Source organism: Glycine soja, chromosome 10 (assembly GCF_004193775.1).
Source record: "Glycine soja cultivar W05 chromosome 10, ASM419377v2, whole genome shotgun sequence".
Lineage (NCBI taxonomy): Eukaryota > Viridiplantae > Streptophyta > Magnoliopsida > Fabales > Fabaceae > Glycine > Glycine soja.
In genome coordinates, this window is record NC_041011.1 from 41,366,585 (window position 1) to 41,392,152 (window position 25,568).

A 25,568-nucleotide genomic window follows, 5' to 3' on the forward strand; every position below is an offset into this window, starting at 1 on the left:
GTTATACAATTTATGTACTTTTTCGCATTATTATAAAAATATACAGTTAGAAATTTGCAATTGTTTTCCTATTGCAGCAAGCGGTAACACACAATTTGGGTTATTGGCTTTATCAGTGGAGAATCATTGCACGCGACGTGTTTTTATTTATTGAAACTCCTAAATACTCTTTTGCATCAACATAACTTCAATACGGAAAAAAAAATTATAAATAAATAACGATTCCGACCTAAAAAGCAAAGTCAATACTAATCCTTTTGATCCTTTTAAATTACATGTGATAACACATTAATTCTTTTAATAGTAACCTAATCCTAACAATTTTGCTTTTAGAGACCAGCTGCATACCATTTTAAAGGTTAATTTGGTTTAAAAAAGTATATTAAGAGACCAATTTGATGCAGACAAGTACTTATATTGAAAGACCGAAAGGAACAAAGTTCACGGATTGAATGTAGCAGAAGTAAAACAGCTCTAAGAAAAGTCACGAGGCTTTCGGCTTAGTGATCATTCACTATAAGCCTTATTCCAAGAGCCCCAAAACAATTAAGGTTCCACCTTTTAACATCTCTACAAAACTGTAAGAACAAAAATTATGCAATTACTATATGCGTTATTGAAGAACAATGCCAATTACTGAAGGATATACACATAGAGCATCTGTACGAATTAATTCACATTAATGTAAAGTAAATAACAGAGATCATTTACTCGCCAGTCTAAGCTATCAAGCCTAAATAAATAATAAAGAGAACATAACATAACTAAAGGTTGTCCAATTTATTAATTCAGCAACTTAGATGGGAGCTGCACATGTGGTTCTAAAGTGGCCTGTTTGATTGCAACGACTACAATGCACCACTCGCTTAACGCGTCCACGGTCTTCTGCACGAACTCTCTTCTTTCTTGGTCTCCCAGGTGGCCTGAGTGATTTGGGTGGATTGATAACAACTTCTGTAGCTTTGCTAGCGTTGGCATCCCCCTCAGACAACTCCTTCCAGAGAGATTTATCAGGAATTGGGTGTATGGTTTGTGAGTACGTCTTGCGATAAGTTGCAACAGTGAAACAGCTTTCTGTGAATCTATGAACATTCTGCCTGCAGGAGAGAAGTGCTGCCACAGCATGTGCACAGGGCAAACCATAGAGCTGCCAGCCACGGCAAAGACAGCAACGGTTCCTGATATCAACTATATTTGTTCCTTCGTGAGATATCACTTCAAACTCAGCATCATTGGCACGAAGAACCTGATATGTGCGTGCACGATCAAGAGCCTCGGCTACACGTCTCTCGGCAGATGGTACGAGTATCGATGTCCACTGCATACTGGTCTCCCGGCGCTCATTAAACCAAGTCATTAGCTGCCTTCTAATGCACTCCATCATTTGAATTATTGGAAGTCCAGATGCCTCCAATATCCAAGTGTTTAAAGATTCAACTATGTTGGCTGTCAAATGACCAAACCTATGCCCCTCAAAATAAGCAGTGGCCCAGAGGCGAGGTGGAATTCTTCGAATCCAATATGCAGCATCTTGTGATATCTCTTCAATCTCCAAAATCTTTGCTTCAAATTCAATTACAGTAAGAGCATTAGCAGCTTCCCATAGAAGATTGACAAGCATGGTGTTATTAAATTCCTTACGGAAGCTGTCACTCAAGTGTTGCATACAAAATCCATGGAAAGCAGTGGGAAAACTTGCTTCCACTCCATCCACAATTCCCTTCTGTCTATCAGACAAAATAGTAAGCCTTAGCATGTTTTCAGTGTGAATCTCAAGCAGGTTATGAAGTTCAGACAGAAACCACATCCAATTATCATCATTCTCCTCATCAACAACTCCAAATGCCAGAGGAAAGAGAGCCCCATCACCATCAAATCCAGTAGCAAGAAGCAATGTTCCAAGATACTTGCTCTTTAAATATGTTCTGTCAAGCCCCAATAGTGGCCGGAAAGCATTTAAAAAGCCATATATAGATGCTTGAAAGGAGATGAAGAGACGTTGGAAACAACCATCAGCTTGATTTCCATAAACAGATGCAATACTGCCTGGATTAGTGCGTTTCACCTGTTCACAGTATTGTGGAAGCAAGCGATAACCTTCTTCAAAAGATCCACGCATTGCAGCCATGATACGCTCCTTGCCTCTCCATGCTTGTTTGTACGATAAGGTGATACCATGAACCCTATGAATTTCTTCCAATATTTCCTTTGGCTTGCAATTAGGGTTCTCCTTCAGCCTTTGCTCCACAGAGTTAGCGACCCACTGAACTGAAGCTTGCTGATGGCCAAGATGAGAAATTCCTCCACATGTATGATTCTCGTGGATTGTCCTAATAGTAAAAGTTGGAACCCCTGGGAGCTTAGCTGCATGAATGCGCCAGGGACATCCTTCACTAGCACATTTAGCAGTAAAGCGGGTCTTGTCAGATTTTATAGTCTGCATCTCAAAGTGCAGAGCAATTGCTGTATCCCTCAAAGCCCTTCGGCAACTCTTGACATCAGGGAATTCTTGCCCCACTGACAATTCATAACTAGGACTTGCAGTACGAGCCTGAATTATAGGGGGTGTAGAAACAGCCACAAGCTGTGGATGTTGAACATCCATATCATTTGCAGAATCAATTCCCATGTCTGAGTTCTGAACCACAGACAGGGCCGTGTTCTCATCAAGATCTTGGTTCTCTGAAACAGTCAAATCATTGTTCTCTGATAGGACTAAATCATGATTTTGTCCAGGAAGGGGCAAGTCGTGGTCATCATGTTCGGGCTTTTGATCCATGGCTAGCTCATGCTCATGCTCATGCTCGTAAGTGTGACCATCATCACCTTCATGTTCATGGTTCTGTTCTAATCCCAATTCATCATGGGCATGCCCCAAGCCTAGTTCATGATCATGGGTTTGTCCCAGATCTAAATGGTGCTCATGGGCTGATCCCATTTCCAATTCATGGTTCTGGCTGAGGCCCAAATTATGGTCATGGCCCAGCACCAATTGCTGATCATGACCAAGTGCTAAATTGTGACTTTGACCGAGTATCAAATCATGGTTGGCCATCAAAGATATAAAATCATTATATATAGCGACAAGCCAACAACAAGAAGAACCGCTGTTCAGCTTAAATAATGGCTTTATGGATGAGACACTGTTGCAAGATCCTACAATAACAAAAGATTAGTCAGATATTAATCCTCTGTCCAGCCCATTAAAGTTAAAAGTCCTAAATTGTATGCATCACTAGAAAGAAACAAAGAAATAATGGAAAATCATCTCAGCAACCAGTCACAAAGCATGCCAGAAACAAACCAATTATTTCTCCTTGTTTTCACTTTTCTATCCTTTCTTCGAATACGCCACCTCAAGTACACAACAAATGTACAGTTAGACAGCTACAATCAACTAAATTGTGTCGGGTCTCTACACTGAAACAGCAGCAAATAAATAATTCAAATGAAACAAGGGGAACATTGTACGCCCTTAGCAAGTTTAAGTGCCATCGCACATCATAAATCACAAATTACATAGTCACACTGAATTATTGAAATGCCAGAGAACACAACTTTAGGTAAATGTTCACATGTTGGGTGAATTGATTCTAGAACTGATTTTGAGTTGAAACAACTTTAGGTATCTTTTGTGTTGGATCAGAAATTTTATATACCAAGTTTTACTATTAATTTGCTTTTTAAGTAAATACATTCAAACATAAATCACATCACTTCAAGATCAATTCTGTAAAACCAATTCAAATTAAAGCCAATTTTGTAAGCTCATCCAAAACACACACACTTACAATTATATTTGCACAGTTGGGGGTGCAAACCCACAAATCTATCATCTATGGTTACATAGAAATAGTATCGATATCCAGTTGCTATCCATGTCATAAGCATCCACGCTTCTATTATTTCATAACCATCCAGAAACAAGTCCAAATTACACAAACTAAATTCCTAAGCCACAGAACGAAAATCACCGCCTTTTAATTACAGAAAATGTGTGTAACATTCATGAAAAACTAAAATCAAGTACACTATCCAAGAAAAACAAAATATCCATTGAACTCAACACTCCAAATAACTTAAGTTGGACTATAGTAACTCATTGGGATACGGTGAGAACAGGGAAAATAAGAAGTGTAATGTGGAACAGCTTTACAGGTAAGTGAACTAACAAAAAAGAGACAAGCTTTCATGAAAACATAAAATCACATCCATTACCCACAATTTAATTGACTGGAAAAAAAAAAGAAGAATTTACTAATACCCATAAGAATTTCCCTACCCAGATGATTAAAGATTCATAATATTGGAAAATTACCTGAAAGCTTTCACCTTTTCCCAAAAGGGTGCGAAACCATGGCCTTAGGATCTGGAAAAACATAAAAGGGAGATGGGTAATGCTCGTAAGGGTACTGGGGCGAGGGTTCAGAGCGGATCGAAGGGTTTTTGTGAATTGAAGGAGAAGGAAGAGAAATTTGAAAAGAGTTTGAGAAAAATTGGCGGGGAAGTGGAATAAATCGGAATTAGAAGAAGAAGGGTAAGGAGAGGAGAGGAAGATTGGGAATTAGAGGGGTAGCAGAAGCATCGCTTGTGAGGGCTGAGAAGGGAATACAGGTTTGGGGCTATCCACAAAAAGAGGGTATTTAGGTCAAAGGAATTCAACCTCTTCTTTTTTTCTGTTTCGTCGAATTACTGTTTTGCCCCACTCCACACTAGTAGTAGTAATCTCTAATTTTTTTAATTTTTTACAAATAAAATAAATCAGCCTATTTATGCTTCTTTTCTTTCATTCTCTCCTTCCTCTCAAACAAGATAACAAGCCTTGTTTTACTATTCTAGTCATAATAAATTGGAGTCTTTGGTAGATTGAATTGGATCAATGAAAAAAATCATTTGATTTAATTACTTTAATCTTGTTTAAAATTTTATTTTAACCTAATCCAATATAAAGCGTTTTCAGTTTCATTAATTTTTTATTTTAATCATACTTTTATTTTTTGATAAAATATTAAATAGATGATACGAATTATAATAAAATTAACTTAAAATATCCAAGTATTTATATGTCATTATATATCTATTCTATTTAAGCATTTTAACTCAAATAGTTAATAAAAATATTTTTAATTAAATATATTTTTTTATAAATAGATGTAAGTTGTGTGGTACTTTTATAATATAAACTTGAATGATATTATCGAATTATGAATAAAAATATACACATATGTGCATGTTTGATTCGAATTGATTAGATTAGATCAATTTTAAAAATTAAATGTGAAATTTCATCTAATCCAATACAATAAAAAATCATTCTTCAAATTTTTTATCCATTTGATTCTTGGTTTACTTGATTTTTAGTTTTTATGGGATTGAATCACTTGATGAAAACTCCTAAAAATGTACAAGACATTCATTCTTGCAAGTGCAACTTACATATAAAAAAAACAACTTCTTGCAATTACAATCCAATGAGAGCAACATGGAAAACAAAATAGTCTTTCAACATTTATGACTACTAATCCTCATCATCACTTCCATAGTTTCGACACAAAGATGATATTGGTTGTGGCTCTTTAGGACTTTAAACATTATAAGTCGACGGTTTATTAATGACAAAAATCTTCATTAAAGAATAAAGCTTTCCACCGTTATGAATTTTCTTGTTTGCCATAATCATCCAGAGTAGCTTTTGTGAAAGTGTCAGTGGGTTTGCTTGGACTAGAATTAGATGTTTCGCCATGTCCATTCAATTGCTCCTCAATTTCAATATATTTTTCACGAATTCTTTTGACATAACATTCTGAATTATGAAAGACAAGTGATTTATCATAGCTTCATCTTCTTCTTCCTTGTCAGGTGTTGTGCGCTGCAGAGCCTCCAACATTTCATCAACAGTGACAGTTGCATGGCTAGACTTCATTCATTGGCTTCATCTCATCCTTTAAGAATTTGGGGTTCTATTCTCCAACGATTTCATAGCATCTCTCCTCCCATCTTTTTAGCTTCACGCCAAGGTTCAAAATTTCTGTCGCACCGAATTCAACCACACAATCTGAATGTAACCTCAGCTGAGCACTAATGCATTTAAAGTAGAACCTGAATATTTGAATTATTCCCATATATGTCTTGCCAATAACATCATCTTCCTTGATGGAATTGAACTTGATGTCTTTGTAAATGTAATTATATTGGCACAAGTGTTGCATCGATGAAAGACAATGAACCTTTTTAGTTTGTTATAATAATATAAAGGCTTAAATATATTTTTCATACCTGAAAAATAGCTCATTTTCACATTATTAACTCAAATTCACTTTTGGTCAATTACATACTTGAAATTTTTTTATGTTTCAATGTACTACATGTTGTTTGTCTCATTCTGTTAAGTGGTGATATAACAGACGGAGTGTCATGTCATTGTCATGTTATCTCCTTCTTCCTTTTCTCCAAAGAAAACCACCACCATTGCGCCACCAGCACCGTCAAAGCCAACGCCACCGCCGCCGACCGGGCCGTCGATCGCCACCACCGCTACAAAGGGGTTAGGAAGCGACCATAGGGATGCTATGCCGCAAAAATAAAAGACCCGTGGAAGAAGGCACGTGTTTGGCTGGGCACATTCAATACTCCCGAGGAGGTCACCCTCACCTAGGACGGCGCCACCCACTCCCTTCGTGGCGCCAAGGCCAAGACAAACTTCCCTCCGGCACCAACCCACTACCTCAACCTCAGCGTCCCTTCCTCTGATCACTGCTAGCCCCACCACATCCCCCATGCAACCTTGTCCTTAATGACTTCCTCCACACCACTGTTCTTGGAGATATTGACCTGCCCCAAGAACCTTTCCCACCTATCGCTGTTGTTGCTCGTCGAAATCCCCACGACAGAGCTATACCCATTGGCGGTGGAGTTCAGGTGATGGAGAGTTCTCCAACGGCGTTGTTTTTGGGGCTCATTAGGCACAACATCCTCATCAACTTGAACGAACCTCCACCCTTGTGGCTATGAACGAATGAAAGCCCTGACTAGGTTTCTTACTACGTCGGTTTACGTTCCCCAATAGTATCCAATTTATCCACTATTTTCTTTTAATTTTCCCTCAGCATATGCTTAGGTTTTCGTTGGTGGTGATTGACAAGGCAACCAATAGTGATGGCACTAGGTTGGACGACGATGGTGGTGGTTTTCATTGGAGAAGGGGAAGAATGAGATGGCATGACAATGACGTGTTAGTGATTAGACTTGATGACGTGACACTTTGTCCGTCACATCATTACTTAATAAAATGAGACTAACGGTAGGTAATACGTTAAAACATAAAAGGATTTCAGGTACATAATTTATCAAAAGTGAATTTGAGGTATTAATCTAAAAATGAGCCACTTTTCATGTATGAAAAATATATTTAAGTCCAATATAAAATATAAAATTTAGCCTAATTGTATATTATTATTTAAAATTTTATTTTACCTTAAACATTTTTTTTTGCAAAGCCTTACACATTGTTAATCTTATAAAAAAATTGAATTAAATAAGTTATTAGAAAGTCTACATCATACAAATTTCTTTTACGGATATTGATATACCACATGCTGTTGATTTTTAAGGGTTTTTAGAGTTAAATAAATAAATATTATTCAGTTTCAAATTAAATTAAAGATAAATCTATATAATTGACACAATGATATAAGATCTCATTGCGTTCACAAATGAGAGAATGATTTATTTAATGGAAAAAATTGTCTTTGTGTGCAAAATTTCCTTAGCTAGCAACAACCACGTATCAAAGGTTTGGCACCTTGGTGTCGACTCTTAAATGTAACACCCATTTTTTTGTAAAATAAATTTAAAATGATTTTTATTTTAAAATAAATAGTTTTAGAAAAATGATAAGGTTTTTATAATTAAATAAATAAGGAGAAATAAATTTATTAATTAAAATATTGATTTGAAGGAAAAAAAAAAGGATATTTTATTTATTTATTTGATAGAAATAAAATAGAGTTTTTGTTTATAAAATAAAAAAAAAAGTAAATAATAGGTTGAGAGTACCCTAACTATGAATAGAGACATATTAGATCAGTTTTCAGACTAACGATACGTCTCTACGCTTTCTCTTCCTCTCAATTTCGTTTTTCTTTCTTCCTCTCCCAAATCCCTCTTTTTTTCCCTGCATACACTCAAACTTATCTCAGTAAAACTACGATCTCAAACTTGTTAATCGTTGGATCATTGTGAAATTTGGACACGAGGCTCGCAATGCATTTTCCCACGTCCTCACTGTTTGGAATTTGTAAAATAATGTATGTGGTGCGAGAAATGTCCCTCGTACCAGGCTCTCTTTTTTCACGCAAGCACTCCAATCTATCCTAGTAAAACTAATATCCCACACTCGTTAACTATTGGATCATCATGAAATTTGAATACCGGGTTTAGAATTCATTTACGCACAACTCCACCATTGGAATTTGCAAAATAATATCTGTGGAGGGAGAAATGTTCTTCCCATAATGCTTGGAAACCCTAGCAGATGCAACCGTAGGAAAAACTTAAAGAATCTTAGGAAATCGCTAGAGATGTTGCTATAATTGTCGGACTACACATGTGAGCCTGCTTAGAGGCAAGGAATGAGTTTATCGCAATTGAGGTTAGAATGAACAAGTGTAGAAATCCTTAGAGGATCAAATTGGAACTTATTTTGGGATGTTTATTGTATTATAATTCTTCTTTTGATTTTGATATAATTATGTGAAATTGTTTGAGGGGTTTTACTCCCCATGTTGTGAGAAATATTTTTGTATAATTTATTTGTATTTTGGACAAGATTTTACTGGATTAACATGATAAATTATTATATTGGGATTATGAAATTGTGATTGAAAATGTGAGTAAGTGATAAATTGAATATGTGATAAATTGTGAGATACATGTGTATTGAGATATTGTATGTATTGAGTTATGAGCTATTAATTGTGTAATCACACAATTGTAAGACTTTTTAAGGGTGACGATTTTTTGCGCGACGAGTATTGTGATGGGATCCACTGTGGAAACCCAACGAGTTAAATCACTTTGAAGCGCGACGAGTTAAAATGATTTTGAAAACAATTGTGTAGTTGTGTGTATTGCATATTTCATAGGTAAAGTCTATGTGTGTATCATGTATATATTAATATTGTGTGATGTGTATATGATTCATGACGTGTGATAACATGTTGCTTTGGAATTATGACATTGTGATTGAGATTGAATGTATCTAATAAATTGAGTATGTATTGAATTGTAATATACATGTATATTGAGATGTTGTATGAATTGGGTTATGTGCTATGAACTATACAATCATACAACTATAAGACCCTTTAAGGGCGACGAGTTAATACGCGATGAGTATTGTGATGGGAACCATTGTGGGGACCCAACGAGTTTAATCACAAGCGCAACGAGATAAAATTATTTTGAGAATAATTGAGGAGTCGTGTGTTTTGTACAGTTCATAAATAGAGTCTGTGTGATAAAATATTTTCTGGGTTGGACCTGAATCAGGAGGGAGAGGCCCTGATGAACTCTTCGGAGTGTAGGCCTTGGGGGTAAATACACTCGGTTTGAATGTTCCTTGAAACCTATGTTGATCCCATATGGTTGAAGCATTCTCGCTTAACAGAGTGACCCTGACTGATCCCCCTATGATTTTACCTAGTGAGAATGACCTAACATACCAATGTGTGATTTGTCTTGTCATGTACTCCTAGGTGCCCAACGAGATTTTTCATTAACATGATACTGCATTGAATATAGGATTGAGTCTTAGTACATTTGTTGCATAACGCTTGTGTATTGATCGATATTGATTGGTTGAGTGATATTGTGTTTAATTCATGAGTACATGAATAATGTGAGAATGAGTGAGACATGTAGTGTTGAGATGTGATGTCACGCGATAAGTGGTGAAATGACGTGAGTTGTGTTTAAGTAAATTGTATTTTATTTATATGATATGTATATATATGTTGTTTTGTTTCTCTCTATTAGTTAAGAATGTGATATTCACTCCCTATGTGTTATTTGTGTTTGGATCCTATGATAATCTCGAACTTTGTGTTTGTAGGAGGAGATGGTTAGGTGGATGGCTATAGAAAACTTCATGCTAGAGGACACTGAAACACAATGCCCTGATAGGATATGACATTGGAGCATATAGGTTTCTATATTAATTGCATGAAGTATTGGACGATCTTGTTTTGAGCCGAGATGATTTTATTATTTATTTGGGCACATTCTATTATGATGTTAGAAAGATGAACGTGAATCTTTTACCCTTTTGAAATACTTTTATTTAAATGTGTTTCAAAAAATTTTAATTAATTTTACATTCTTATTCTTTTTATTATTAATACATACATGTGTGAGGTAGAGAGTGTCACATTAACTACTCGAGGCTGTTATATGTTTCAATTGTTGGGTTGTTCACACATTAAGACAATAATTGAACTAGGTTCAAAATGTCATGGAACAATTCGGTCCATATTTGATGTGGGCATTCCATAATTGAGAGGACCTTTCTGTAATACAAAAGGATCGGGAAGGATGCACTATTAGTTGCGAAGTGCAAAACAAATAATTGTTGACAACATCTAAATAATAAACTCCCCTCAATATGAGTTTTGTTATGTCAATAGGATATGATAATTTTTTTAAACTTTTTCATATCCTTTTGAGAAGGAATTGAGTTAAGAAACATTATAAGGTGAGTCTCTTATTATGTTTGTTTGGTGTGATTAGAATATGATAAAATAATTATCCATCTTATCATGTTGTAATTAATTGTTTGTTACATTAATTGAATCATGATGTGATAATTTTGTCTTATCCTTAATGTTATTATGTTAGTTCAATATATTTCTTATATTTATTTTTAAAAAATATATATATTTTTAATTTAATTTAGCTTAACTATTTTTTTTGCTATTTTAAATTGAGCTCATATATATATATATATATATATATACATATATATTTAGCGCTTATATCTTTTAAGAGAAAAATAATTATACACTCATATTATAAAAAGTTTTATATATTTATCTAATCATAATCCATCATGTAAAATAAGTTTATTGACTTTTAAAAAATAATGCATAGAAATTAAACTCATATTTTAATTTATCCTTTTCATCATTATTTTTAAAATTGAATTTGATTTTTTTAAAAATATACATTAAAAATGTTTATCTATAAAAATTTCAGTTATAAAAAAATATTTATCATGTATATTACAAATTCTAAATTCTAAAATACTAGTCTCATTATAGTTAACAAAAGTTATTTTAAAAAAGAATGAATCATAAAAAAAAAGATGTGAATTACAATGTTTTCCGAATATTTTTTAATGAATCAGGGACGTTAAATAATTAAATAATAAGATTCTTATTTATTATTTACGATGAAACAAGTGAACACAGCTAAGAGGCAGAGCTACCACCACATTAACGTTGTTTGAGGACACCAAAAGCTTGGCGGGAAGGGACGGAATCGTTGTTTTTGTTGCCAAGCTCTCAAGTTGAGCCACGCATCATTCTAAAGGTAAAATAATAGAAATAATATATATATTTCTTTGTTGGAAAATATTTTTGACGAGCTGAGAAAAGGTTATTTAAAAAGAAAATGTTGTATTCTGCTGCGACTGCAAGTGATAAACTCCCAATATAATTGGAACCGGTCACCAAACGGTGTCGTCGTTGCCCATCACCAACCACCTTACGTCCTTCAGTCCCTAATCGCCGACGACCGCTGCCCCTGCAGGTACTTCGCCGGAGATTCTCTCCGGCTTCACCTTCTCGTCTAAAGCTTTTTTAATTTTAAAAAAGAAACTAAAAGCTATTTTTAAAGGTAGTAATCAAAATGCCCTAATTTTTTTTTTGGGGAAGGAATCCCTTTTCAGGTTTCTCTCTAAGCCAAGTGGGTTTTTGGTTTGTGTAGTTTAGATATATGAAAAATGGTGTTTGAGGCAAAAACTATGGTTTGATTAATAAAAACTCGTTTTCATCACAGGAGCAACTCTACTCTTCTTGTGCCAAGTAAGAAAAGTTGGGTTGGGGTAGGTTGCTTCAGTTTGAGATCAACGTTATGTTATTTTAGATTTAAGCAGTTTACTTAGTAATCCTATTGAAACACTGTATGCTAGGAAGTGAGAAACTGGGCTTTTACCTTTGGATTTGACTCATCTAATGTGAGTGTAGTGGAGTGGAGTTTATTAATAATCACAACAGATGAGATTGTAACTAACTTCAGAGTTTGTTGTGTATGCGTTTGATTTTATCACAACTCTCAACTGTTGTAAGTGCACTTTATCTTCTGAAGTACACTTTCTCATCCTTAAATGAGCCAAATCCATGTCTTTGATTGGTACTAGTTTAATTTCTTTTCTCAATCTAGTGATGAAGTCAAGTGTGGTTTATTAGATATGTTTATGTATAGAAACTACAAAGGAACATATTACAGCAGGAAGTTGGATGATTGAGTTACTAGTTCCCCACCCAGTCTCAATGATAAAAGGAATGGCTTTACTTGGAGAACATGTTGTCTTAGTATTTATAGGGCTTATATGATTGCTGCAACAAACAGCTTGAACTCATAGCTCTCATTTATAGTTTCTAATAAGATGGTAGTTTGCAAGGTCTTAGCCTCCCTCTTTTTGGGTACATATATGTAGCTGTTGTTATTTTGTTTAATTATAATGTCGCTCTTTACTTCAGGCACCACTGACAGGGTTCTGAAGCCTTCCCCTTGTTTGCAGATACACCTAATGCAGTTCATGAGATAACAATAGTAACATTCTTCACTTCAATCAGTTACGTGTCTCCCTCCCACCTCTTCTGTGTTTATATTCCTACAGCCATTGCTTAGCCTTGGCCTACTACTTATTTAGGTAATAGAAGCAGATCCTGTTAGTAAATCTTAAATTTGCTTGGTATCATAAAGGAAATTTATATGCATTGGCTTGCCTAAAAACTAAAAGCTCTTTGTATTTGAAAATGGAATTTTCTCTTTTATATCTGCTATCATTGTAAGCAGTAGCAAATAAAGTTGAAACTTAACAATCCTGTTTAGTTAGAACTTAGAAAGAGAATATAATTTTATTATTATTTTGGAATGAATCACTTTTCAGCTTTCCCTCTAAGCCAAATGGGTTTTTGGTTTGTGTTATATATATGAAAAAGTCAGCTCAAGACAAGGCACACAGACAAGGAAGGTGTTTGTGACAAAAACTAAGGTTTGAATATGCTTCACAGTGCACGCCTAGTCTTTTCAGGGCACACCTCCATCTCAGCTTTTGCCTTCAGACCTTCTAATCCCTCTATTAAGACAACCTCTTCACTCGGTTTATACATGGAACAGTCTCCTCCTTTAAAGCTAAAACAGTGTGACCAACCCCATCTTGCTTGTCAAGCAACAACACAGGATGATGCAGTTTCTCTAAGGTTATTTTTTGCATTTTTATTTTTGGCGCTTGTTTTCTAGTTGTAGGGGTTTTGACCCTTTTCTCAGCTTTCTTCAACTTAGGAAGATAAATGTAAAATTTCTGGTCATTAGAAGTTTCTGAACCTGAAAATCTCATGAAAAGCCCAAAATTTGGTATTGGTGTGTGCAGGAATGATGAGTCACCTGTTCATGGACTAACTGAAGTGGTTGTAGGGGTTCTGGGAGGAGGGCAACTTGGTCGAATGATATGTCAAGCTGCTTCTCAGATGGCCATTAAAGTCATGGTTTTGGATCCACAGGAGAATTGCCCTGCTAGTTCCCTTTCTTATGATCATATGGTTGGAAGCTTTGATGACAGCACTACAGTGGAGGAATTTGCCAAGAGGTTCAATTTTTTGTGCAATTGATGTTGTTTTGAATTTGTCATTTTCTATGTGACTTACTGGAAAGTATGATGTTCAGATGTGGAGTATTGACTGTTGAAATTGAACATGTCGATGTTGATACATTGGAAAAACTTGAGAAACAAGGAGTTGACTGTCAGCCCAAAGCCTCTACAGTAAGAATTATTCAGGTGATTATTTTTCTGGTTTTCGCATGTGTTATTAATTGAGAAAATGAATAACTAGATATTTCCACCTTATGCACAAAGCCTGCCCATTGTAGTAGGATAATTTTCACCTTACATAGACTTGATAATTTCAATATTTTTAAAGATAAGAGTAATGCTATCTGATTGGTTTCCTTGACTTGACTATTCAACATATTATAGGATAAGTATCAGCAAAAGGTTCACTTCTCCCAGCATGGCATTCCACTTCCTGAATTTATGAAGGTTTGTACTGTTTATCTTGGTTATAATAGTATTTGAAAATTGAAAATTCATCTTTAGGATACGAATTGAGGATAAGTGAATATGTTTTGAACAGATAGATGATCACGAAGGTGCTAAGAAAGTAGGGGAACTCTTTGGCTATCCTCTTATGATCAAGAGTAGGAGATTAGCTTATGACGGGCGAGGAAATTTTGTTGTCAAAAGTGAAGAGGAACTTCCTTCTGCTGTGGATGGTAATTGGTTTTTTTATCTGGTGTATTTTTTTTTTCTTTTCTCAATAAAGGGAAAACAGGGAAAAACTCATCTTTGAATTCATACTTGTCCTTCATTTGCCAAAAGAAAAAAGTAAAACATCTCCCTGCCTATTTGATATGCGCACACTTTTTCATGTTTCACACTTCTTCTTGTACCCCCCCCCCCCGATTTTGCAGCTCTTGGAGGATTTGGTCGTGGTTTATATGCTGAAAAATGGGCGCCTTTTGTCAAGGTAAAGTCTATATATTTTTGCTGCTGATAGTGTTTTTTATTCCATGATTCACTAATTGTTGGGAGGCAATACTGCTGGTGCTAAGCTAACAAATCTTGAGTTTTTGTATATTGTGGTCAATTTATTAAGTTCTATGAATCTGAAAGGATTCTTTCTGTTATTGGCTATGGTTATTGATCAGATAATAATGCCCTCTTCTTTTTATTTTTCAATAATAATCTCTACTGTATTTACCTTTGATAACTGTTTTCCTTTCATGAATGTAAATTATTCCCAATGCCATAATATGCTTGCTTCACTTGCAAAATTCTCTTACTATTAAATCTCCTCCCTTTCAAAGAATTATATTATACTTCATAGTGCTTTCATGCAATTTACTTATCTAAAACATGTCTTTCAATTGTTCAAAAAATGTCTTTTATTTCTTAAAACTTCCCAATTTTGTCATGTTATTTATGAGTTTATGGACCTTACATATTTTTCTCCCAAAATAATGACAGGAGCTAGCAGTTATTGTGGCGAGAGGAAGAGACAATTCAATTTCATGCTATCCTGTTGTTGAAACTATACACAGGTAACTTGCAGAACACATACATTCTATTAATTTGAAAGATTTTAAATAAAGAGTTCCCACAGATTAAATTCAAAACCTCGGTTATGGTAATCTCACTATTGACTATTCTGATCAGCAATGTACCATTTCAGCTTCCTTATATACTACTTAAGATTTATGTTTTGTTCTAGGGACAACATATGTCACATAGTTAAGGCTCCGGCTAATGTGAAATGGAAGACTAGGGAGCTTGCCACTGAAGTTGCTTTCAATGCTGTTAACTCTCTAGAAGGTGCTGGTGTGTTTGCAGTTGAATTGTTCTTGACTAAGGATGGGCAGGTTCTGACTTTTTTCTTCATCAACTCTGGATATGCCTCAATGTTTTTTTTTCTTGACTGCTGTATTGAGTTCTTTTTACAAGTAAATTTGTTTGTTAATCCCCTGATAGTGACCATGCCTGTGTTTCTTCACAGATTTTATTAAATGAAGTGGCGCCTAGACCTCACAATAGTGGGCATCACACAATTGAATCTTGCTATACCTCACAATATGAGCAACATTTGCGGGCTGTTGTTGGTCTTCCACTTGGTGATCCATCACTGAAAACTCCAGCTGCTATCATGTACAATATATTAGGTGAAGAAGAGGTACTATCAGCATAGAGTATTTCCCCATTTTCCATTCCTTTCACCTTCTTTGTCATTAATCTGAAAAAAAAGTCTGGTTTTCTCCTATACGTGTTGAGGTGATGCTATTATTATTATTATTATGATTATTATTATTATTATTATTATTATTATTATTATTATTATTATTATTTCTGCTGTCATGAACCTGAAAAATAATGATTGACTTTTTTTCGTGTTATATATTTGATTCATAGTTGGATGATGGTTATGCAATTAAAGGCTGCTGTCTGCTGAGTGCTCCCTTTAATTCATTTACTTGATTTGAGAAGATCGTTCTATTTAGTTACCATTGTTTCATACTCTAGTCTGTTAAATTTGCTAAATGATTTTAGGGGGATATTGGTTTTCAATTAGCTCATCAATTGATCAAAAGGGCATTGACCATCCCTGGGGCTACTGTTCATTGGTATGATAAGCCAGGTAAACTTCTAGCTAAGCAGCAATTTTGGTTGATTACTCCCCTCTTGTTTGTTGTTTAATCACTTGTATTTTTTTAAAAGGCATTTAATCACTTGTATTTTTTTTAAAGGCATTTATTTAATCACTTATACGACTAGTAAATAACACATCATGACAATTTGTCAGAAATGAGAAAGCAACGGAAGATGGGCCATATAACCATTGTTGGGCCTTCCCTTAGCAATATTGAAAGCAATCTTGCTGTAGTGGTGGAAGGGAAAAGATTAGATGACAAGACTGCAGGTTAGTGACAAAGACTTTATTCCCTTATAGTTTATCTTTGTAGTTATTTATCTTATGGTGCTAGACCATTGAAGGAAGATGGTTTTCACAGTCAACTCCATTTAATATCTTAATCGACTCATGTAGTAATTTGCACATGTACAATGAGTAGTTCATAGCTACATTACTGCTTTAGTTAGACTAAGGATATGAGTAATATTTGAAGCATCTATCAGTTTACGAAGCACGAACACTCTTCTTGCTCTAGATGTTGTAGTGGAAGACATGCTTCTAACATACCTCCCCAACACCTATGTGACATTGTTGGACACTTCTTACTAGGCATCCTATTAAATTTATATTTTGTTGACTTGGACACTTGAGCAAACACCTCCGTACAGCCAAACACTTCAAGACACTGGTATTTTAAAAAAATCAATTCTTTTTAACATTCAGAGAGGTCAGCTTAAATTGTATAGAATATTGAAAATAATGAGTTGTTTTTCTTTTTGGTGAGGCTCATTATCTTAAGAAGTTGAATATGAATTATGAAATCTTGATTATCAAATCAGATCTTTGGTCACACACACTTGAGTGTGCGCCACACATGCACCCGCACACATTTGTGTCCTGTATTTTGGACATTAGCTATGTTGGAGTGTCCAGTGTCTGTGTTGGAGTTTGTGTTTCTTATCAATTTGTAGTTATGCCAATTCTTCCACTAGTCAATCAAAATAAGCACTACCTGTCCAACCAAATAAGTTTTCGTTTTCTTAACTGCCATCTTTTTTTAAAAGAAAATATATCTTTTTATTGCAGAAAATAGGTTGATTACTTTTTTTTTTATTGAACTTTGCCCCCTTCTGTCTTATTAAAGCAAAATTAGTCTTTTTGCATATAGTTGTGTTTTTTTCTTCACTTTTTTAGTCATTTGGTATTCTGACATTTTTCTTTTTGATTTTCTAGCCTATGAGGAAACATTATTATGTCTTATTATCTTAGTGAAACTTTCCTAAGGAAATCTTACAAATTTGAATGTTACCTGCATTTTGTTATGACTCTGATGAGACAAATTACTTGTTTCTTCCTCATATTTCACTAAAAAGTTGTTAGTGGCTAATGAACAAAGAATAAAATAAGATTATCAAAAAAACATTATTTTTATTATTATTATGTCTCATCCTTATATTGCTTTCAGTCATCCTTTCTTTGTTTTGGTATCTACTCTTTGACGAAGATCGGAAACTACCGTTAACCATTCTCTTATAATTAAGAAAACTGGAGAGGAGCTGTATTTGAAGTTAAAATTTTGTTATTCTCACACTTTATACTTTGTTTTGTTTTATAATTGTAGTTGCTCCATGTGTGGGGATCATAATGGGTTCTGATTCAGATCTACCTGTTATGAAAAGTGCCGCTGAAATCTTGGAGATGTTTGGTGTGCCTCACGAGGTAAAATTGTTCTAATTACCCTGAGGTGGTTTGTTGTGTATGAAGTTGTTTATCCTTAAATATAATGTATATATGTATCAAATTTCAGGTAAGAATAGTTTCAGCTCACAGGACTCCAGAATTGATGTTTTCTTATGCCTCATCTGCTCATGAACGAGGCATACAAGTCATTATTGCTGGTGCTGGTGGTGCAGCTCACTTGCCTGGTAAATTATTTAAATTTTGCTTTATATAATTATCCTTAGGTAGTGCCTTTTTGCCATTAATTAAGCCTCAAATCTCAGGTATGGTTGCTGCTCTTACTCCCTTGCCTGTTATTGGCGTTCCTGTGCGTGCTTCTACCTTGGATGGGATTGATTCACTCTTGTCAATTGTCCAGGTAAGTTGGTTCAGTCTTGTTGGTGCTAGAGTTTGTTTCCTTTTGTCCATCTTCAAAGTTTACCCTTGTTTTGCCTTGCTTTATATCTGTTTTGAGTAATCTGATATGAATTAACCAAAGAAGTGGAATCATTGCCAAATTCAGTGTCAGTGAACCAGAGTCACCAAATCAATTAAACAGTAAAAAATGCAAGAGAGGTATGGAAGATGTATTATTCATGAAATGAGGGAATTACTGTGGAAGAGTATTCCTAATGAGTAAGGCCAGAGAGAGGCTCCTACAGAGAGCTACTGCTCTCTATCCACAACCAACACAATCTCCCACACCCACAGCTTATATGTTAACCAAAAACAGTTACTCTCCTCTCTCTCTCTACCACACAGCACCCCACCTCACACCTTCCTGACTTTCCTTTTTCATCTCCTAGTGTAAACCTTCCAAACCTTGGGTCCATGTAACAATTGTTGGACCAGTCAACCAGATGATCCTTTGGGCTTTATAAATTGGTTTAGGCTCTAACAGCCAGTGACTGCATCAATTGGGTAGGGCTTAGGAAATAGTGTTTGGCTCAGGTTTTTGAGTTTCTTTTAAGAAAAGAAAAAAGTTGAGTCAAAAAGAAGGGAATATATATATATATATATATAATGAACAAAAGCTCAAAATTAGAGGTAAAAAAGATTGAACCAAACACTACCATAGTCTTTTCTTTCTAACAAATACATTTGTTTGCTGTGCAGATGCCGAGAGGTGTCCCCGTTGCCACTGTTGCAGTTAATAATGCAACTAATGCTGGATTACTGGCGGTGAGGATGTTGGGTGTTGCCAATGATGATCTTCTGTCAAGGTTCCCCTTCCCCCTCGTCCTTTCTGTATATTTGTGATATAAAATTTGTTCATTGAAGTAAAGTTTAATAAAAGAAATTGAAACATTATCTCACTTTCCATTTACAATATTGGGCAGGATGAGTCGATATCAAGAGGACCAAAAGGAAAGCGTATTGGACAAAGGAGATAAGTTAGAAAAACATGGTTGGAAATCCTACTTAAACAATAGTTAATTATCCCCATTAATTTGGTGGTTATTTTGTAGGCTCGTTTCTCATTTTTGGTCAACTACAAAATTTGATAGAAAAGATTTCACATGGATGGTGTATAGACCCAGGGTATCAATAAGTAGGTTAAGAATAATTCGAGCTATATGTTTTGTTACCTATATCAACAGGCTTTCTATTTTCTATTGCTAACATAGCAAGAGAGGAAAAATGTGTAATCTGGCAGAAAAGCCTTGTATTCACATTGATATTGACTGTTATCAAAATAAGTCCCTGTCAGTGTCGTGGGATCGATTTGACCAGCTGGAAAGCAAATGATGAGCCAAAATGCACAACTTGTATTTTATTTGGTTGCTAGATTAAGTTTAGAACAAATTTTGGTTTTATATTTTCCTTTTGATCCACAATGTTGGTTTTATGAATCATAACTTTCATTGTGTATTGATGTTTGGACATACTGAAAATGTTAATCTTCCGGTTATTATTTGACTTGGATTTTATTTTTCCTTCTCATTTTCAAAGTTGCTAGCTTTCTCTAGCTTGGGTAGTGCTTGGTTACATGTACATTGTAGTGCGTTGTCCACTGACACTGAGCAAGAGCCATTCTGGCAAATGTTTTGGCATACTTTATAAAGCGATTGAATTGACTTTATTTTCGCCGCTGATTCAAACATAGATTTCCAGCATCAACGGATGGGATCACTCGGCTATGCAGTTTCGGTGCTTGTTGATGTAATTATTGTTTCAGTTTTTTTGCTTTTTTTAGAAGATTGATTCAGTTAAGATTCTGAAAAGTGGAACACTTAGATATTTTATGAACATTCGTTAGTATTAAATGAGAAAAAAAATACCCTTAAACATTGGCCTGACTAATAACGGGTATCCATGTGCTTTTAGGGTAACGAATCCAGCAAGTGTTGAAGAGTTTATATAAAATTTACGTAGACTTGTAAAAATAATTGTAATCTTTTTATAGAATTAGTGTCATGCTCTACTCAAATCCTACCTGTTATCATCCTAATGCAGAGTGTGTGTGAATGAATAGAAGAAAAAGTAAGAAGGGAGTGGCTGAGTATAACGTGCACAAATGGACAAAACGTGTCTCCCTGATACTTTTCAAACCCCAAAAGAATAAAAATCATACCCCCCCAACCTCACTCAACCTCTCTTTTTATCCCGAAAATATCGGTGCCTCCAAATATAATGTAGAAAAAGATAAAAATAAATTTTTTATTTTATTTCATGGAATCCATACTTTTTATACTCTAATTTAAAAATTTATTTTCATTTCTCTCTCCTCTATTTCTCACCTTTAAACTAAACACACCCTTAGTCATTACCAATTAAAATACTTCATCCTTATTTATTTTGTTTTATTTGTTTTTTATTTAATTTTTAAATTGGGTCACAAACCCATAACAATATGACTTATGTTTTTCTATATTAAGTAGCAAAAGAACTTTTTATGAATTTATTTTTTTACTATTTATTGTTATTTTCTTTATATATATATATATATATGTTATCCAAACAAAATTTCTTGTTGCCATTATTTAATTGACATTTTCATCACCCGTCAGTGAAACCAAAGCAGCGTCTAGGAGAAAGATTGAAATTGTACAATATTGATTTCTTTTATTTAGCTGACCATTGAAGGGTTTTTTTTCTTTTCAAATTATAACATTTAATTTTATCACTGCATCTCAATAGTGATGTCTAACAAAAAAATTCATTGATTCTTTAACCATTGTTTTTAAGACGTACAAACAATTGAAAATAAGATTATTGTTGTTATAGTTAACATCACGTGTACAATGGAGCGATGTTAAATTGTTAATTTCCACATCAAATATTAGAAAGAAGCAAAAAGTACTACTGTGAGTAGCTTCTACATTTATGGACGTGAATGTATAACCAAACACGCGCTACTGCGAGATCAGACAATTACTTTATCTTTTTTCATCTCGCAGGAACAGAATGATTTGGTCTGGTTGATTTAGTCATGGTCGTAGGGTCAATGGCGAAGACTTAAGCGTGATAACGTAGCATGACGACAAAGAAATATAACGATGTTAATTCATCTGAATAAACTTTTCAACTATGACTTGTTGCAAACAAATTTAAGGGTGTTTGATTTAAAATATATATGTACAGGTTTTGCGCCTTAATTTGCTCACAAACTTCAAAACGTTTATCTAATCCCAGACTACTATCAACAACATCATGTAAGGGTAAAACAATTAAACCAAAGTTTTAGATTCACCAATAAAAAGCTTATATTTATTCGAAAAAAACGTCATATAGGTTAATAAAAAGACTCAATATATAATTTTCCCATTTAAAATAAAATATTTTTCTTATTTTAATATAACCATAAATTTTAATTATACATGATTAAAAGAGAATCCATAAATTTTTCTTGGTGAGGAAAAAAATAATTCATAATATTTTTGAGAAAAAAATATCACAAGCTTTTACATAATTTACATAATGTCATGAGAAAAAAATTTCAAAATACTTATATTTTTATAAATTATAATTACTCTTTACACATTTTCTTATTTTTTAAATGTCGAATATTTTTTCATTGTTAATATTATTAAAAATTAGAAAGATAAAATGATAAAATTTTAATTTATTATCTCTTTTATCTCTTCAAACTTTTATATATTTGTTTAAAATTCTTATGGGAAAACTACTTTTTTTATGAGAACAAAAATAAAAGTTGTTAAATATTTTGCTAAAAAAATCTTGTGAGGACAATTATTCCCACACCTATCAATATAGATTTATAAGTGAACATAATATATAAGTTATTATAAACTTCGATATTTATCTTTTGATTCCTATTTATTAAAAAAAAATCAAAATCTACTTTTATTACGTGGTTACACACATAGAAACACGTCTATAAATTCATCATATTCATTCATAGATATTACATACCTGGTATTCAAATTATCTCCTCTTCTTTTGAATTTGAGAAACATTATGAAATCCCTCATGGCAACAATGGGTGGCTACAAGAAGATGTTGGTGTTTACAACAATTCTGCTACTAGCTTTACAGCAAATATGGGCATTTAGGCCATTAAAAGAGGATCAATGGTTGAAGCAGAGGCTAGTAATACAATCACTACACAGAGGCTCCGAGCAATATTCCGAAAGAAATCCATGCTCCACCGTTCCTGGGCGCAGTAGTCGTAGAAGCTGCACTTTTGTTCATGCAGCACCAACCTTACCAGAAGTTGCCAATTAGCAGCTTCTACTATATTATATTACATTATATATATTAATGGCTTTCTATCTCGTGAGACTCAAAAATATGTCTCGAGTTCTTGGTCGATCTACTTAGGCCTCAGGCCACTCTTGCTGATACAGTGTTTCTGTGCAATTGTTGTGTACTCTTTACTTGGCTATGTTTTGGCACTCTTTGTGCTTGCATTTGCTGTCATATCCAATAAATTCAATTTGCCTAACAAAAATGTTATTTTCTTTTATTTACAGTTGAGGCTTCTTATTCTTAGAACCAAATTACATGAATTTATTATAATCAGGAATCATATCACACAAATCTGGAAGAAAACAAACTTCATTTTTCATTGATAAATCAACTAATAATGAAACACAATCGCATTTCTTTGTCAATTACAACCATGTTCACCAAATTAAAATAATGGACTATTTTGTAAATTACAAGTAAAAGCTAAGTTATTTGCATCCAACACTAGGCTATAATATTTGTGAGTCATTTTGCACTTGAACCTAACCCGCATGCATTACAAAGTGTTTTCAGCCCAAGGGGACCGCCCATCATTTGCTCCTAATGGGTGAGATTTTCATCCCTTCGTCTTCTTTGGAAGTTTTGTTACTTGGTTGTCTTCACCAAACTAGCTGACTAGAGTTATCAGCAATGCTAGGGCGATGCCTACTGCAACTCTTGCTCCGTGCACAGACTGAGACCTTAAGGGGACCATAGGTGTTTAGGAGGGAAATGTTGTTAGTGTTGTTATTAATGTTGCTACTACCTGTCCTGCACTCAAGTACTGGGGTTGTTTATTGGTTCTTGGTTGTGCTAGGTTGAATAGATGACAGGTCAACAAACGTTTCAATAGAAGGAAATGCATCTTTTTTGGATAGCCATTTGAGCTCCTCTTCTGCAAACTCCTAGAACATGAAAATGTATGTGGGCATGTTAAACTTTGTAAGTATAGTAAAAAAAGGTTTTTCAAGTCAACATAGGCATCAGACCCATGATGTGCAACCTATGGATAAAAAAAATAATGTCCACAATGTTTTATTTTCTTCTGAATTGAGGAACATATGGTTCCACAATATGGAAGTTTCACTACTTGTTTTAAAATTTTAGAGACCCCTAAGCAAACTTGTCCTGCAACAAAAGTTACATCCTTATAAAGCAAGTTAAAATCCAATTAGAATTTATGCTCACTAAAAGATACTCATATATCTTTTGGAATTCACTCACCCAAGCCAACCTAGTTCAAATTCCAATTCCAGTTGATTCCAACCAAGCCACAATTCATAAATGTTTTTCTTGTTGTTTCTCTTATTGCAATCACAGAAGCACTAACAAGTAACAAGCCACATTCTGGACAAACCAACGTTGACTTGTAATAACCTTAGGGATTTTATTGTAGAAAAATCAAAATGTCGTGCACAGTAAAAATAACCAAATATAATGAACTTGAAAGTTGAAAGACCATCTTGTCGAGCTTTTAAATAAAATCAAGTTAAAATATTTATAGAAATCATAGAAGGCTTATGGAGAAGGGGAAAAACACAAGAAAGCGTTCAGACAAATTGTAAAATGAAATTGACTAAAGAAGAAAAAACAAATATAAATATAGTAAGTAAGAAAAGTTTACACAACTTATAAAACCAATTATATTTTTATAAATTGTGAAAAAGTATAAACAAGTTTTCCACCGGTAACCCAAACCCATCATTTATCTTGTTCATTTTGTCATCTAGTTTACACATACGACACACAGGTTGAAGCCAAGACAAGTTTTTTTTGTGAGGCTTATATACTAGCTTACTTCTTTTATTCTATTACACCACAAATATACAAAGCAAAAAAGAAACATCACATTATTCTATTCAGGAACAATTCCAAATAAGACATTAATGGCTTAAGCCTTTTATCAAATAGGTAGCCAACAAAAATTAAAAAAGAATTAAACTAATTAGATAACAGCACGCCAACACCACTATTAGACCATTGACTTCAAAATACCAAAATAAAAAGGATAAAGCATGGGAAATCATATGCATAACCAATACTAAGAGATTGGGATTTTGCTAATTAATAGATGAAATCTAACTATAAAGCTAGTTCATTTATATTTCAAAATATGAAAAAGAAGTAGAACTTTGAGAGATGATTGAATAGAGTGTGACGGTAGAAGTAATTCCTTACATTTCAGACTGGATCCATCTTCCTTCCTTGCCCAATTGAAGTTTGTAATTATTTATTGAATACACGACACCATTGTTGTATGATTGAGAACGTTGATAACTAGTTCTCCATTGTTGTATGATTGAGGCATGCCCACCCCTATTAATGCAAACCAACAAGAACATAGACGAACCTGAAGCGCGGGAAAAGGTGTAAACGTAAAAAGAGAAAAGGATTTCTTTGGTTTTTATTATTTTTATTTTATTTTAATGTTATATTTTAAAAAATAAATCTAGGTGGTAATTTTTAATGACATGGAATGATCTAAGCTGTCAATAAAATAAAAGATTGGGATCTCTACACTTTACCCTATAAAGTGTAGCCTACACTTTAGAGGAGCCTAATCTCAGGGAAAAAAGATTGAAATTGAACAATAGGTACTGATTAGATTTTATTTTTTTTAGAATGGCAACAATAAAGTTAAAACCCATGTCTTTATGCAAACTACTCAACTTCTACCACAAGGCATTCCTATTG

General features: G+C 34.1%; 2 protein-coding genes, 1 long non-coding RNA gene and 1 pseudogene across 15 annotated transcripts; 1 reads left to right on the top strand and 3 right to left on the bottom strand.

Moving 5' to 3' along the window:
* Positions 1–581: 581 nt before the first annotated feature.
* LOC114372564 lies at positions 582–4,639 on the bottom strand. 2 transcript variants are annotated; one of them, XM_028330195.1, is made up of 3 exons: positions 4,319–4,639; positions 3,305–3,420; positions 582–3,156 (listed from the first exon to the last, which is right to left on the bottom strand). In XM_028330195.1, exon 3 carries the CDS (start codon positions 3,053–3,055, stop codon positions 797–799), a length of 2,259 nt encoding a protein of 752 aa, XP_028185996.1. In that variant the 5' UTR covers positions 3,056–3,156; positions 3,305–3,420; positions 4,319–4,639; the 3' UTR covers positions 582–796. The 2 variants fall into 2 exon arrangements, with proteins under 2 accessions (XP_028185996.1, XP_028185994.1); XM_028330193.1 differs by lacking the exon at positions 3,305–3,420.
* Positions 4,640–5,518: 879 nt separating this feature from the next.
* Positions 5,519–6,274, bottom strand: LOC114371769 (annotated as a pseudogene).
* Positions 6,275–11,459: 5,185 nt separating this feature from the next.
* Positions 11,460–20,108, top strand: LOC114371965 (phosphoribosylaminoimidazole carboxylase, chloroplastic-like). 12 transcript variants are annotated; one of them, XM_028329313.1, is made up of 19 exons: positions 11,460–11,586; positions 11,694–11,805; positions 12,759–12,931; positions 13,224–13,484; positions 13,655–13,870; positions 13,948–14,059; positions 14,258–14,320; positions 14,415–14,553; positions 14,752–14,807; positions 15,308–15,381; positions 15,552–15,699; positions 15,834–16,007; positions 16,382–16,469; positions 16,635–16,751; positions 18,085–18,182; positions 18,271–18,388; positions 18,467–18,561; positions 19,299–19,405; positions 19,523–20,108. In XM_028329313.1, the coding sequence occupies exons 4-19, from the start codon at positions 13,285–13,287 to the stop codon at positions 19,617–19,619; spliced, it is 1,902 nt and encodes a 633-aa protein (XP_028185114.1). In that variant the 5' UTR covers positions 11,460–11,586; positions 11,694–11,805; positions 12,759–12,931; positions 13,224–13,284; the 3' UTR covers positions 19,620–20,108. The 12 variants fall into 12 exon arrangements, with proteins under 12 accessions (XP_028185114.1, XP_028185116.1, XP_028185123.1 ...); XM_028329315.1 differs by having other exon boundaries at positions 12,800–12,931; positions 13,172–13,484; XM_028329312.1 differs by having other exon boundaries at positions 11,466–11,586; positions 11,665–11,805.
* A 3,080-nt stretch (positions 20,109–23,188) lies between these two features.
* Positions 23,189–25,200, bottom strand: LOC114371967. Its single transcript, XR_003658089.1, has 2 exons — positions 25,053–25,200; positions 23,189–23,779 (listed from the first exon to the last, which is right to left on the bottom strand). It is a non-coding gene; the product is annotated as an uncharacterized LOC114371967 (long non-coding RNA).
* Positions 25,201–25,568: the final 368 nt, after the last annotated feature.

What these genes read in the sequence shown, in the direction of transcription:
- LOC114372564 (XM_028330193.1), bottom strand. Translation starts at nt 3,055, where the DNA reads ATGGCCAACCATGATTTGATACTCGGTCAAAGTCACAATTTAGCACTT.
- LOC114371965 (XM_028329313.1), top strand. Translation starts at nt 13,285, where the DNA reads ATGCTTCACAGTGCACGCCTAGTCTTTTCAGGGCACACCTCCATCTCA. An exon ending in TGTTTGGTGTGCCTCACGAG is followed by an intron (nt 18,183 to 18,270) that starts GTAAAATTGTTC and finishes ATCAAATTTCAG; the next exon opens with GTAAGAATAGTTTCAGCTCA. An exon ending in CACTCTTGTCAATTGTCCAG is followed by an intron (nt 18,562 to 19,298) that starts GTAAGTTGGTTC and finishes TTTGCTGTGCAG; the next exon opens with ATGCCGAGAGGTGTCCCCGT.